Source organism: Pelodiscus sinensis, chromosome 4 (assembly GCF_049634645.1).
Source record: "Pelodiscus sinensis isolate JC-2024 chromosome 4, ASM4963464v1, whole genome shotgun sequence".
NCBI lineage: Eukaryota > Metazoa > Chordata > Testudines > Trionychidae > Pelodiscus > Pelodiscus sinensis.
Window position 1 is genome coordinate 51,544,643 of NC_134714.1, and position 15,455 is coordinate 51,560,097.

The 15,455-nt window shown below is 41.2% G+C and overlaps 1 protein-coding gene across 2 annotated transcripts in view; it reads right to left on the reverse strand.

Moving 5' to 3' along the window:
• Positions 1 to 534: 534 nt before the first annotated feature.
• Positions 535 to 15,455, reverse strand: part of G2E3 (G2/M-phase specific E3 ubiquitin protein ligase) — a 63,670-nt gene continuing 48,749 nt past the window's right edge. For both annotated transcript variants that reach the window (XM_075926989.1, XM_075926988.1), the window contains 5 exons: positions 14,070 to 14,380; positions 12,009 to 12,190; positions 11,501 to 11,673; positions 10,327 to 10,526; positions 535 to 10,063 (listed from right to left, as the gene is read on the reverse strand). In XM_075926989.1, coding sequence (XP_075783104.1) covers positions 9,831 to 10,063; positions 10,327 to 10,526; positions 11,501 to 11,673; positions 12,009 to 12,190; positions 14,070 to 14,380 — 1,099 coding nt within the window. In that variant the 3' untranslated portion in view covers positions 535 to 9,830. The remainder of the gene's footprint in view (positions 10,064 to 10,326; positions 10,527 to 11,500; positions 11,674 to 12,008; positions 12,191 to 14,069; positions 14,381 to 15,455) is intronic.

A 15,455-nucleotide genomic window follows, 5' to 3' on the forward strand; every position in this document is an offset into this window, starting at 1 on the left:
TGATTTTCTTGGACAGAAAAGTGCTTGGGACATTCTTCCCCTGCCACTTTTGGTAGGGGCAAGGAGGAGTATGATTCTGTTTTTGTGTGGTTGGTTTTTTGCTCGATTTTGGTCCCTGGGTTTTTTTTTTGGGGGGGGGGGGGAGTGCTCAACAGCTTTGGTCCCCATCTTTATTTTTTTTTTGCTATACCAATTTTTTTCCCCCACCCTGTTTGGCATTTTTTGTGAAACTATCTGGCAACCCTACAAGAGAACAGAAGGTTGGAGAGAGGGGCTGAGGTGCCAAAGGCAGGCTCTGGCCTAGAGGTGCTTACCTAAACAGCTCTTGGGCAGCAGCCCAGCACTTCCCTCAGGCAGGCTCCCTGCCTACCATGCTTCCATACAGGGCTCAGAGCTGCCCCTCTGGCGACCATGTGCTGTTCTGACTGACCATATTTTGCCTGCCCCTGTGCTACACCCTGGATGCCACAATCACTTCATTTTCTAAATGAAGTTTAACTGCTTTTGAAGAAAATACACTTTTAATACAATTGCTTACTAACTGAATCAGTTATTTTATTGCACTTCAAAAGATTTTATACACATGACAGTTGTCTCCCACAATTAATGTATTTATTTCATGGAGTAACATTGACATAGATGCTAAGTATGGTACTTGAAAGCTGCAACAGATTTCAGCTACTATATACTACAATTATGGCAAAAAAACAAAGCTAAAACTAGTTACAAAATTCCAAAGTTCTGTAATGTGTATTTTAATAAACATGGATGTTTTTCAAACATTCACTTTGTGTTACATAACATGCTAAATGTTAGTTTAACCAGAAGACATTAATTTCCACAATTCAGATAGTCTTTAGGAAAAACAAATATATACATGCTACTATTCATAAACTAGTCTTTGATTCCCGTTTTGCTTGTATGCAACTGACAACTTCCTTTTGTTAAACCAATAACAGTATCACAACTTTAAATGATTTACTATATACCAATAGAGGGAAACAAAGCTACCCTTTAAAAAAAAAATAAACCTATTTGCAGCTTTATGCATCTATTCAATTTATTGCTTCTCTAGTTGAAAAAAAATACCAGTTTATATCAATTGGCACTTTAAAAGTATAAATCATAGAACTGGAGGTAGATTAATGATCCTACTCAGGGCATTTTATGCTGTCCATATTTAAATACTTCTTCTCTTCAAATATTGAACTATGTGGCTGCATCTAGATTGGCATGATTTTCCGGAAATGCTTTTTGGAACAGAGCGTCTAGATTTGCGGAAAAGCGTCTGTGCCAATCTAGACGTGCTTTTCCGCAAAAAAGCCCCGATTGCCATTTTCGCAATCGGGGCTTTTTTGCAGAAAACAAATCTGAGCTGTCTACACTGGCCCTTTTGCGCGAAAGCTTTGCGCAAAAGGGACTTTTGCCCGAACGAGAGCAGAACAGCATTTCCGGAAGAAGCACTGATTTCTTACAGTAGGAAGTCAGTGCTTTTGCAGAAATTCAAGCTGCCAGTGTAGACAGCTGGCAAGTTTTTCCGGAAAACTGGCTGATTTTCTGGAAAAACTGGCCAGTCTAGAGACAGCCACCCTGTATTAGGGATGTAAGAGTTTAACAAACAATAAGCATTAGCTTATCAGTTTCAGTTGCGCTTAAACTCTTCTGCTAGTGTGTGCTGGTTCCTGGAAAGCCGGCTGCTGCGCTGAGCTGCAAGCTCTGATATTGTGGGCTTTGCAGTATGGGGCTGGCACATATCAGCTGCCTTCTAGGGAACTGGCTACGCTGCAGGCTCCCACAGCGCATGAAACCGCTAAGATTTTTAATGGTTACTTTTTAAAAGCTTTTTATATCTGTAGTATATATTCCCTATTGTAAGGAAGAACTGTAAATCTACTTTGTTGAAAAGATCTGCATTGCATGTAATGCTGTGGTGCTGGAAGTAAAATATAAGGTTGGTTACTTCACACACTGAATATAATTACAGGCAGTCCCCGAGTTACGCGGATCCGACTTATGTCGGATCCGCAGTTACGAACGGGGCCCTCTCCCTGGTCTCCAGCAGACCAGGGAGAGGAAGCAAAGCGGCGGAACACGCGGGCAGCGGACAGCCCAGACGCTTCTGGGCTGTCCGCTGCCCGCGTGCTCCGCGGCTTTGCTCTGCTTTGCTCCCCGTCCCCCTGGTCTGCAGAGCAAAGCAGAGCAAAGCCGCGGAGCACGTGGGCAGCCCAGACGCATCTGGGCTGTCCGCTGCCCGCGTGTTCTGCCGCTTTGCAGCCCCGTCCCCCTGGTTTGCAGACCAGGGGGACGGGGAGCAAAGCAGAGCAAAGCCGCGGAGCCCGAGGGCAGCAGGACAGCCACGGCGCGTCTGGGCTGTCCTGCTGCCCCCGTGCTCCGCGGCTTTGCTCCGGACGCCTGTGGTACAGCAGCTGGGGCGCTGCCGGTTGGTCCCGTGGCGCCGCTCTGGGCGCTACGGGACCAGCCCGGCAGCACCCCAGCTGCTCTGCCCCAGGCTTCCTGATTCAGCCACTACTGGTCAGTTTCAGCAGCGGCTGAATCAGGACGCTTGGGGCAGAGCAGCTTGGGTGCTGCTGGGTTGGTCCAGTGGGGGCGCTACTGGACCAACCCAGCAGCACCCCAGCTGCTCTGCCCGAGACGTCCCCAAGTCAGCCGCTGCTGAAACTGACCAGTGGCTGACTACAGGAAGCCCCTGCCCCGGGCTTCCTAGAATCAGCCACTGATCAGTTTCAGCAGCAGCTGACTTGGGGACGCCTGGGGTTCTTAAGTTGAATCTGTATGTAAGTCAGAACTGGCGTCCAGATTCAGCCGCTGTTGAAACTGATCAGTTTCAGCAGTGGCTGAATCTGGACGCCAGTTCCGACTTACATACAGATTCAACTTAAGAACAAACCTACAGTCCCTACCTTGTACGTAACCCGGGGACTGCCTGTATAACTAACACTTTAAAAAGAAAAAAAAATAGGAAGTTTTTTTTTTTTGGCAAGACTTCCTCTATCAGCTAATTCTGACTGATGGAAGTTCCAAGCTATCTTATTTGACTTGATTATTCCTATGTTTTTAAAATGTAGAGCCAAAGTTAAAAAAGCTACAATGTTTTAAAAATCTGTCGTCTATTAAATTAAAAAAAATTTTTTTTAATTAATGGAGATTGCCTATTTCCTAGAACTGGAAGGGTCATTGAGTCCTGTCCCCTGCCTTCACAGCAGGACCAAGTACCATCCCCAACAAATGTTTTGCACCAAATGGCCTCCAAATCCCTAAATGGCCTCTGCAAGGATTGAACTCACAACTCTGGGTTTAGCAAGCCAATGCTCAAACCACTGAGCTGTCCCTCCTCCCCAAGATTATTTGTAATAAAATTTAAGATTATTTGTAATAAAATTTCTAAGAAAAGCAAGTAAGTTGCTTATAAAAGATGACAGATCTAAAACAAAAGTTATGGCCTTAATGCAGAATTTAATGGGTGAGGTATGATCTGTGTAGGATTCGGATGAAGAATCATTCTTAATAGATGATGCTTACCAGGTAACAGTTAGCCTGTACCTGGGAGCGACCCAACTGCGGGCACAGGGCTGCTTCAGCCCCCGTGCAGGGCTGCTGGAAGCTACAGCAGCAGTGACAGCCCCCCCGGGGGGGGGGGGGGGGGCGGGGAAGATGAGAAGCAACTTCTTCCTGTAATGGGGCTGCTCTAGCCCAAACCCCTTTAAATCAGGTAAACATAGTGCCAATACTACATTTAACTTTTTAATTAAATGGAATTTTACATCCCTAGTGTATGAAGGTGAGACTAGATGACCACGATGGTCCCTCTTCTGATCGGAATCACTAATCTCATCCAAGGAATGTTTATTATATAAATGGTGTACTAACTAGCTTTTCTATTGTGTGTTTAACAGATAGCACTGGCTAATACTGGAGGTTTAAAATAAGCAGCATTCTTAACTCCTAATTTTGCTTTCATGTAATATTTATTTTTTTTGTATAATGGTAAATTACTGAGCATATGCAATTTAAATGACCAAGTTCAATCAATTAAATTTTAGGAGTTGATTGACATAGAAATAGTGAGAAACTTATATCACTACACCATAACTTTCTAATGAATGAAACAATTTTGTACTTCACAAAGATAATTTACTTTTAAATGTAGTAAAGCCATTTATTCTGGGAATATGAGAAATTAAGTTGAAAGTGATAATGTAATTTTTATATATATATATATGCTGGAAAATAAGCACAAAAAGGACCAATTAATCTCAGTGTTAAGTTCTTAGGAAGAAACAAGAATTGAAGCAAGGATTAATTTGGGTTTACAATGCTTAATTAAAGCAAAATATGCAATACAAGAAATGCTTTATTTTTTTACCAACTTTGCAAAGTCATAGTACAAGAATGAGAACACACACCATTATGAAACTTTCAAAAACTAAATCTTTCAAAGCTATATTTAGGGCCCTGAGTATTATAAAGTTGTAGAATTCTTTAGTGTGTCTACCTTTTGCCACACAATTGTGCATCAGAATCTCCATATAAACCATAGTGAAAAATTCTTTTGCTTATAAGATAGCCTTTTAAGTGAGATAAGCTATTTACCTGTTGCCTTAAATCATCAGAAAACTTGAAACAGTAGCACCCAAAAAAGTCAGATGTATATTGCTTCCATTCATTTCAATTTGAGGTAAAAATTCAAATTCTAACACTTAAACGTCATTATCCATATTATTGCTGATCTTTTAAAAGAAATGACAGAACCACACCACATACCTTGCATTCAAGTGCCTAAAGCCCAACAGTTGTTCTTTTGATAAACCACAAACTCTCCCGTCTTTACATTTGCCCCCCTCCCAATAAAATTAAAATAAAAAACCCCTGAAACCTCAAATTAAGCAACAATTAACAAGGAATACTGCACTAGCTGCTGCATTTCTTGTTTAGTTCAATGTAAGTATATGTGTTTGCTGCAGAATTTTAAACAAAAGGAGCACCACACAAAATGAGCTACTTTTCCATGAAAGTTAAGAGAGTTACCAGAACACATAGGCCTTCATTGGTAGTAGACATTTCTGAAGTCACTTTTATATATTATTACTCATCTCCACAGTTAAGATCATCAGAATAAAGGAGAGGAAAAACATGGAATAGTTTGAGGATACAGAAGAATTAAAATCAAGAACACTGTGTACAGTAACAGAAAAACAGAATAATATTTTCTAATAACTAATCAGTGGAACTCAAGAGATACAATCAGCTTTATTTAAAAAAAGAGAGCTTACCAGACTTTTTGGCCCACAACTAGAGTAAGATCCTGTCCTACTAAGTATAAAACATTGTTAAAAGGGACACTACTTTTGAAGTACTTAAAGAAATAATGGTGTAGATAAATACAAATAAATGTCTATACTTCAGACATTTTCAGAGATTCTAAAATGTAACATTAAAGACTAACCACACCCTACAGACTCCTCCCGATAAATCTGTAGTTTGAACAACTGAAAAAAAATTCAGGGAGAAACTTGAATAAACCACTGTAGTAGTTACAAGAATCTTGAGAAAAGTAGACTTTTTTTGTAATGGCTAACAGATAAATCGTACCAGTTATTAAAATACTTTTCGGCTATCCTAAATGTTTAATTAAGCCAGTTTGAGCCTGAGCATTGACTTTTTTTTTGGTAATGTGCAATTTCAGATTCCAGTCATATTTGCAGAACACTTCAGTGGCAGGTACAAATCATGAATTCAAGATACTTATAGTATTTATGTACATTTTATATGCATTTTAATACAATCTAGTAGCTGAAAACAGAGGAAAGCTTGCAACTAATTAGCTACAATTTACATAATAATCCGTCCTCAGTAAGTTTGAAAAACTGCATCAGTTGAGCTTCTTTAAAATTCATCCATCCTTTGGATTGCTTAAAGGATTTTCTTTTCCACAAAGAATTTCTTTGGCCCGGGGTGGGCAAGAATTTTTGACGGGCCACTCCAATAATTTGGAAAGTGGTGGAGGGCTGCACTATTCCATGATATTAATGCAGGAGGTATGGGGTCAGGGATGGAGGTTAGGTGCAAAAGGGAGCTTGGGATAAGGAAGAGAATTTGAGTGAAGGAGGCAGTTGTGACCTGGGACAGGGAATTGGGGCACAGGAGGGGGTCCAGGAATTTGGGTTGTGAGCTAGGGCAGGAGGGGGACTGTGATCTGGGGCAGGGAATTGGGGTGCCAGATCTGGGAGGGGGTATGGGTGCAGGAGGGGGGCAGAGGATTTGGTTATGTGGAGTAGGAAGGCAGAGAGCTGGGGAAGGGAAGGGCTGCGGCGCCAGAGGCAGGGTCTGGCCAGGAGACTTCCCAGCATGTACCTCAATCAGCCTCCCTGACTGCAGCCACGTGCTCTGTGAATAACTACAAGCCCCTTGTGCTTTGTGGTGCCTCTTACTGAAACAGGCAGCTCCCATTGGCCAGTTTCTGATGAGAATCTGGCCAATGGGATTGTACGGGGGGGGGGGGGGGGGAGAGGAACAGCTCCTAAAGCTTCCCCACTGGGCTCAGATTTTAAAGTGAAACTGCCCCAAATCTGCGTTTCTGAGAGGCAAGTGTGTGGAGCAAGGCAAGTGGGGAGTCTGCATGGGGCTCCCTGCAGCATCTGCGGGCCAGATCTGGCCCATAGGCCATAATTTGCCCAGACCTGCTTTGAACTACATTGCATTTGTGAAGGTTTTTTTTTTCGGGGGGGGGGGGGGGGGGGAGAAGAGGCGTATAGCGCTTTGGTTTTATTTTATTTGTTTTTAGACACAAAGTGTTGGATCTTGCCTGTAATCTACAGGCAGTCCCCGAGTTACGCGGACCCGACTTATGTCGGATCCGCAGTTACGAACGGGGCCCTTCCTCTCCCTGGTCTCCAGCAGACCAGGGAGAGGAAGCAAAGCGGTGGAACACGCGGCCAGCTGACAGCCCAGATGCGTCTGGGCTGTCAGCTGGCCGTGTGTTCCGCCGCTCTGCTCTGCTCCCCCTCCCCATGGTCTGCAGGAGGTCAGACCAGGGGGAGCAGAGCGGAGCACGCAGCCAGCTGACAGCCCAGACGCGTCTGGGCTGTCAGCTGGCCGCGTGTTCCGCCGCTCTGCTCTGCTCCCCCTCCCCCTGGTCTGCAGACCAGGGGGAGGGGGAGCAGAGCAGGGCAAAGCCGCGGAGCCCGAGGGCAGCAGGATAGCCACGGCGCGTCTGGGCTGTCCCGCTGCCCCCGTGCTCCGCGGCTTTGCTCCAGACGCCTGTGGTACAGCAGCTGGGGCGCTGCCGGTTGGTTCCGTAGCGCCGCTCTGGGCGCCACTGGACCAACCCAGCAGCACCCCAGCTGCTCTGCCCCAGGTGTCCCCAAGTCAGCAGGTGCTGAAAATGACCAGTGGCTGACTACAGGAAGCCCCTGCCTCGGGCTTCCTGGAATCAGCCGCTGATCAGTTTCAGCAGCAGCTGACTTGGGGATGCCTGGGGTTCTTAAGTTGAATCTGTATGTAAGTCAGACCTGGCGTCCAGATTCAGCTACTGTTGAAACTGATCAGTTTCAGCAGCGGCTGAATCTGGACGCCAGTTCCGACTTACATACAGATTCAACTTAAGAACAAACCTACAGTCCCTATATTGTACGTAACCCGGGGACTGCCTGTATTTGTTATGAGTGAGCTTGCTTCAAAGTGGCTAATATTTGATTTTTTAAAATATTTCTAGGAATCAGAATAGTTAAGAATTCATGTTTTAATATAAATAAGATGGTCTTTGTTTGAGATATAGAGTAGATAATCAAATTAATAGAAAAAAACCTAAGTCACAAAGGACAGCTGGCAAAGAATAAGATCTACAATCTATTTTCCAATGATTGAATACATTTAAAAAAAAAAAACAGCTTTAAGAGAAATATCCAAAAAGTAAAACAAATCAAGTAACTTTAAGTATACAATCTTATTTCTCGTCAACATATTTCTGTATAGATACATTATAAAGTTACTCATCCTCCTCTTAATTAGAAAAAAAATTAAAATTAACATAAAAATGTTTCCTGTACTATCTTAATTGTGAGCTACAGTGCATCTCAGTAAAAATTAAACATGAATTGATCCAGATACCCATGGCAACTGCGGTATATTTGAGTAGAAAATGGGATTATATGGTACCACAATTTACTGTAGAATTGTAAATATTAAGTTTGTTAAATGTATCTTCTATAGTTGATGGTGTTCAAAAGGCAGTAACAGTTGAGAAAAAAACAGTGTTTAACATGAGGGCAAAGAAAGGAAGTGTTTACTTGACTAATGGAGTTTTGGGGCAATGATCAGGAGAAATAATAATAAGCAATTATGGTGCTAATTGTTTTTAAAATTACTCAATCCAGTGCAAGTAAAATGTGAACTTCTTGTTCTAATGAGCAACATTGGGAATAAACTGTAGAAATAGCTGTAAGGCTAAGAATTTCACATTTAATTTTTAAATCACAATTTTTAAGAGTCAAACTTTCAGATTTTCTTCATCAAATTTTATTTCTTTGATTCTATATTTTATAGTGTAACACTGATATATTAAAAAATCTATGTGCAAATGACAAAAATTTAGTTCTCAAAACTTCATTATTTTGCCTCAGTCTTCCTGGAATTATGATTCATTCTTACAAAGGTATAATACCCTTAAACGCCACATTTTCTGTCTTTTGTGTACTTAACACATCATTAGTATTTTAAAAGGAAAATATTAATGTTATAAAACTGAAAAAACATGTATAGAAGTGATGCAGTGACCCATCACCATTATTTCAAAAATATTATAAATGTCTAGAGTGATCACCATAAACATGTGCCTGCTTTGATTTTGATAAATCATGTAACTTCAAAGTGTTAAGCATACTTACATACAGGATAAGGTTATAGCACTGAAAATACTTAGGTAACCATGTTTATCTACAGCAAAACTGGCAATTTTTAAGTGCTAAGCTGCGAGTTCCTTTTGAAATCAAGATCAAAAGGAACATGACTCAACAGATATTAAAATGTTATACCCCATTTGAGCTTAAAAATGTCTTCATATCAATTTTAATTTCTACAACTTGTAATATCATTATCAAAAGTTCGGTACACAAAAGTAAGTACTACTGACTTTTCAGATTTAAATTATTTTCAGCCCATTGCTCTTGTGACTTGTTTTTTTTCTTGTAGAAAAACATAAAAATAAACTCAGAACAAGTTTGATTTGTAAGCATATGGATTAAATCAGTGTTTCTCAACCAGTGGTACGAGTACCCTTAAAGGTACTTGAGAGAAGTCTGAGGGGTATGTCAACAGAACTGAAATTTGGAGAAAACTGAATTTTTGTTTTGTGTTTTACAGCACTTCATTATTTTTGTACTTTTTACACACAAAAATTTCATCGCCTGCTCAGCTACGATTAAGTTATTTAAACAAATGTGTTGCAATAGTAGAAAAAAATTGTGTCTGCAACTGTAGGTACTGGGGATACTTAATTTTTTTTTTTAAAGTGGTACTTTATAAATAAAGGTTGAGAAACACTGGATTAAACAAATACAACTTGGGCTCCCCTCGCCCCCAGTTTTGTAGCTTAAAATGACCAGTTACAAAAATATTGTAAATATCTGATACTCTAGTTTGGAAGTTAATATTATGGCCAAACAACAAAAGCAATTTCATGTAAACCGGGGGAAAAAAAACTGGGACGGGAACAGAGGCCATCAATACTCAAATGTAATAGCAGCTTGTAAGAAGGTACATCCCACAAACAGAAATATTGAATTTGCTATATAGGCTTTAGTAACAAAAAATATTTATACTCCTGTTAGTCTTAGTGCGCTGCTGATGGCAAAGTCCATTTTGTTTTTAAACTGTTCATATGTCTTTGTTATTGGAAGTTGTAAGCAGTTAGGTTGTCTGTTTCCAACAGGGTATTTTATATACATAAATTCAACTGAGGGTTCAGGCTCAAAACCAATAGGTGGGATAGAACTGGTACCAGTTGCAAAAACCAGAATGTCTTCTAGTGTTGCTGCAGACTCCCCACCTAAAAGAAAAAACGTTGAATGGTATACAAGTCAGTCATTCTCAGTTACTCACAAATTACTTAGACATTGGCATTTTGGTGAAGAACAGCGATTAACAAGGAATCAGTGTTTTGCAGAGAAATAAACTGAACTAAGAGACAAAGATAACATTTTTCTTTCAGTGCGGAAAATCAGAGATGGTGATGCAGAGCAAAGATTGAACCAAAAAAACATTCCTGTGGCTAACTGGATTGACTATGGTGGAAGAACGGAGTTTACTTACCTTCCACATCTTGTAAATAACCCATCCAGAAATCAACACCTTTCTCTCTGTTTAAATTTGATACGCAATGGATTGTGAAGAGATCACCAAGAATTTTTGCTGAAAGTCTCTCAGGTTTGTGACATAATATGCTAGAGAATGCATCTGGATGAGACTGTAATTTTTCCAATACACCAAGAGTTTTCAAACCTTGTCTAAAGCTGGAATAATAAAACAGGTGGCATTAGAAGGTCTCTACAGAACAAATTTTGCCATAAAATGTTTCACAATACCTTTTGTTTTATGGAATATGGTACATACATAGTTTCTGTGGTACATACACATTTTCTGTAATTATGAGATTCTTGTCTATGAAATAGGTTATTTTTTTAATGAACACTTGTATTTAAATTAGAAAAACACTATGTTGCCAACACTAGTTTAGATTGTTTAAAATGTAACAGTTTTGAGAATCCTATTACAAGTAGAAAGGTTTTTTCTGTCTCTCTCTTAGCTTGCACAATAAAAACCACAATGAAATCTGTCATTTTCAGGTTCCTTGACTGCCTGAGAATATTTGCTTTTAATTTATTTTTTTCAAAAAATTGAGGGGACATCTGTTCATCTTAGGTTTTATAAAATAATATATTTAGAAATTTATAACTTTAGGGGATTCATTCTTTTAGGAAAAGCTATATAATTCTTAAATATTGAGCTTCCTTAATTTCTTCCATAGTGGTCTCTCTCGTTTTCTTTGAAGCTATTACTAGATAAGAGAAGTTTATAGTGATTGACAAGTTTACAAATCTGAATTTTCTACTATACGTTGACAGATTATGTTTCAAACTTTGGTTTTAACTGAATATGATAGGTATATAAAAATCTAAAGTAAGTTTCAAGGGAGGGGAGTTGGGTGGGTAGAAATCCAATATAATTAACTTTATTTGGCTACCCAAAACAACTTTAGAAAAATGGATAATGCAATGCAAAGCCTAACTTTCAGCGTGCATGGTTCCATGCCCAAAAACGTACATGCAACTGTACACAAAATCTGCACACACAAATTTGCATACACTACTCTCCTACATCGAGTAGTTCCTTATTCCACAACTAAGTATAGCAGTTTCAATGAGACTTCTCAATAGTTTAAGAAAAAGTAAAAATGAATACTTTAAATTTTCACAACCAAACAAACCTTTCAAAAGGTGAAAGAACTCGCTTAATTACATGATAGATCAGTATGTCGTTCACCAACATATCCTTGTCAGACAAAGTTGTCATAGGTCTTAAACATCCAGTAACAGTAAGATATTCATAGCAGTCACTTATTGTAGATTGTAAGTGGGCCAGAGTTCTTGATGATTTTATCTACAATAGGAAACAAAACAATTACTGGTTTTTTTTTTTTGCTTTATATATATTTCATCATTAAATGTAAAAGGCAGAAGTCCGGAATCAATAATCTCTCCCTAGCAAGTACTTCTATGACTCCTATCATGTTAGTTTCTGAGCATCTTTGGCTGAGGAATATGTATTGCCAACAAGATACAGATTATGTTAAAAGAATCATCATGCACTGAATTTGATCAATCATATGCTATTTGTCAATACTTGCCAGAAACACGCCTATCCAAAGTCTAAGTCCAACTAGCATATCAAGGCTCCAAAGCAAGAGAACACTATGGGTGTGACAGTTCATTTACCATATTTATTGTTTGTGCTACATCAGAATCTGCAACATCTTCCTCTGTTGGTTTCACATTCTCTGGTCCATAAGCAAGACAATTAAAGAGAGTTTTGGAAAAGAAGCCAGGAGGTGGACCACCGTGAACCAAAGAAACTGCAATCATTTTGCCAGCTTCATAGTATAAATTCTCTTTTATAGCTGTAAATAAAGTATATTTGAATTAATAATGACCTGTGATCTGCAACAATTATCACTACCCTCTGATATTAATATGCATACAAGACAAACTTTTATACTGTAATTAAGTTTCTCTCAACACAAGGAGCACAGCCATCAGGTTGGTCACATCTCAGAGACAGAAAATAGACAAAAATTCATGGAAATGACCAGATGAAGGAGGAACTTGCTCCCTGCCCCATCATTCTGCCCCCACTGAAGCCAAGCCCAATCACAGTGGTGTGCTCTTTCCTTCTCTCCCTTACACAGCTGTCAGTACGGAGGCATGGAAGAAGCACTTCAGACAGCTGTGGAGGAGTAATAAACAGAGTGGAGGGGAGAGAAAGAGAAATAGAGGGAAGGGAAAGTGAAAAGAAGAAAGGGTACCTGTTTGAGAAAAGTTCCATTTACTCAGGTCCAGAGAAGTTTCAAGTTTGATTGTAAATCTACATCCATATGGAAATATTACTACACGTTGAACATTTAAAACCCGGGACACTGATTCTGTAACAGTCGTGGTCCTACAGGACCACAAATATTGTTGGATCAGAGAGCCCTGGCTGTCCAGGTTCAAAAGCACAGCCTGGGCTGGGCTAGTAGTAGGGAGTTCAGCCCCAGTGAGGCAAATGCCATGGAGAGCACAGCCCTGGCTAGGGCTGGCAGCAAGGAGCACAGCCCGTCAGGGCTGGAGCCAGCGGGGCTGGAGGACAGGAACCCAGCCTAGGCCGGGGTTGTGGGGAGCAGGAGTGGAGTCCTGGATAGGGCTGGCGGTGGGGAACTCAGCCCCAGTCAGGGCTAGAGTCAGCTGGGCATGCCACCTGGGCTGGCGCTGTGGGGGAGGAGGTGCAACCCCTGCTGGAGGCAGCGGGGTCGGCCCCTGTCCAGGGCTGGCACAGTGGGGGATGTAGCCCTGGCCAGGCCTAGTATGGTATGGAGGAAGGAGACAGCAGCAGACAGCAGGGAGTGCAGCCCTAGCCGGAAGCAGAGCCTACAGCTGGGTAGGGGAGCCTTAACCTCCCCTCATCTGGCAAACTCTGTTGTTCAGGAACACTCAGATCCTGAGGGTGCCATACAAGGGAGATCTGACCTGTATCAAATATTCTGGTCACACCAAGTCAATACAGGTTGGACCTCCTTCGTCTAGCACTCTCGAGACCTGACAGGTCCCGAACAAGAGGGTTTGCCAGACGAGGAAAGGCCCATCTGAACATGAGTTGTATTGCCCTGCTGCGCCCGGCTAGGACTCCAGCCCAGCTCTGCTGCTGCCTGCATGGCCATGGCCTCCCAGGCTGGAGCTCTGTGGCTACCACCAGGTCCAGAGCTCTGTGGCTACTGCCGCCACCTCCAAACTCCACAGCTGGAGCCGTAACTTCACAGCTGCCATTGCTGGACCCCAAGCTCTACGGCCGGAGCTTTGCAGCTGTCGCTGTCGGTCCCTTGCTACTGTTCAGCCACAGGGGCTGGAACTCCCTGCTGCTCCTCTGCCCCGCTCTCCATCCCTACGAGGCTCCCGGCTGAGTTGCCAGCCTACCCTGCTGCTCCTGCCCCACAGCCCGACCTCCCTATACCTGGGCTCTGTGGTCCAGGAACATCCGTGGTCTGCTAGACCACAGTCCTAGTTAAGGGAGGTAACAACCTGTAGGAAAGAACTCAGACAACTTTTTTTATTGCCCAGTTCTCACCCCAAAATATACATTTTAAAAAGAGTAAAGAAAAATTAGTTTGGTGCACTTCTAATTCTATTTTGTGGGGCTCCTGGTCATATCTTATCAGAATTAATAGGATTTTTTCAGTTGTTTATTATATTGAAAATTACTTTTGACAGAACTATGTTTTATTGTAAAATTCATGCTGTATTTACCCTGAGAATCAAGAGATAAGTTCTTTGAGGAAGAGCCCTCAAATAATGACGAGATCTTAAGATGAAGCATTAGTAACTGGAAAAACTCATGCTTTGATCCATGAAAAGTGTATGTCTCTGTTTTATCCTTGCAATTTGTGAATTTTATTTCCATAGTGTTTGCAGGATTGAAGTTTCGCCCTCTGAATCCTTTTAAGGCACTACTCCAAATATCGTCTCTGTTGATGTTCAGTCTTGTAGTTTTTGTATTAATCTGTGACTTTAATTCCCTCAAAATATTAGAAGCTTCTCTTTTTTGTATTCTTAGTTGCCTACAAGACACAAACACACATTTGTGAATGAAATACAGGATATGACTATTGACAATTATAGTACAAGAAACCTCAGATGTTTTCTGAATCAGAAAGTTTATCCATCACCCTATCTGTGGATACTGACATTTTAGCACGTTTCTGTCACTCATTACAAGCCAATAAGCAGATTCACCACCTGGAATAGTCAAAATAAAGCCCAAACATTCATGTTTAGTGCCATGTCTCTTTTCTCAGGGCTGATTTTATTAAATAACAAAAGAATCTCCAAGTAATACAAGATACTGGGTAATGGAGGCTTGTCTCACTTTCCACCAGGGAGGTAGAGAGAGACTAGACCCTTCCCTCTTGGTAGTTCTTCTTTACAATCTTCTGAGGGCATTTTCTCAATTTCTGTTCCCCTGAGAACAAGCCAAGAATTTTCCTTTATCTACTCTCCAGCAAGCAGTCACATTATGCTTGACTGATACTTTGCTATCATGTGCCCTACTTGGAGACTATAATTCCCTGTCACCTCAGTGGTACAAAAAAGGGAAAAAAAGTTCATCTGAGCTGATCCTGAGCCCCTGAAACTGGACAACTAGTCATGTATACCAAACACACTTGGAAATTTCTCAAGACAGCTACCTCAAAAGGATGATTTCAGGGAAAACCTGGACAAGTGTCAACCCAACAAAGGATCACAGACTTGGAATATATTGTCCTGATGGAAGTTATATGAATATTTTGGAAGCTAGTAAAGATAAACACTTTAATCACATACTGATATTGGGGAGTGGGGGGAGGGGAAGCGGGGAGGAGGAGGAGGAGAAATCACACTAAAAAAACCCCTCCATTTCAATTATTTCTTAGTTACACTAAAAAAGTTTCCAATGTTTCATAAATGTTGTTTTTTGAAATGTGTTGCTCACGCTGATTTCATTCTAGCATGAGCGTGGCCATCAGAGATTTTTGCCTGAGCAGTATTTAATAGGATCAGCTGCGATACCCCATTGAGTGCCATTTTCATGCATTGGTATATTAGGTGCTGGTGACTATGCCCTCAGTTTCTTCTTGCTGGCAACTCTGACAGAGG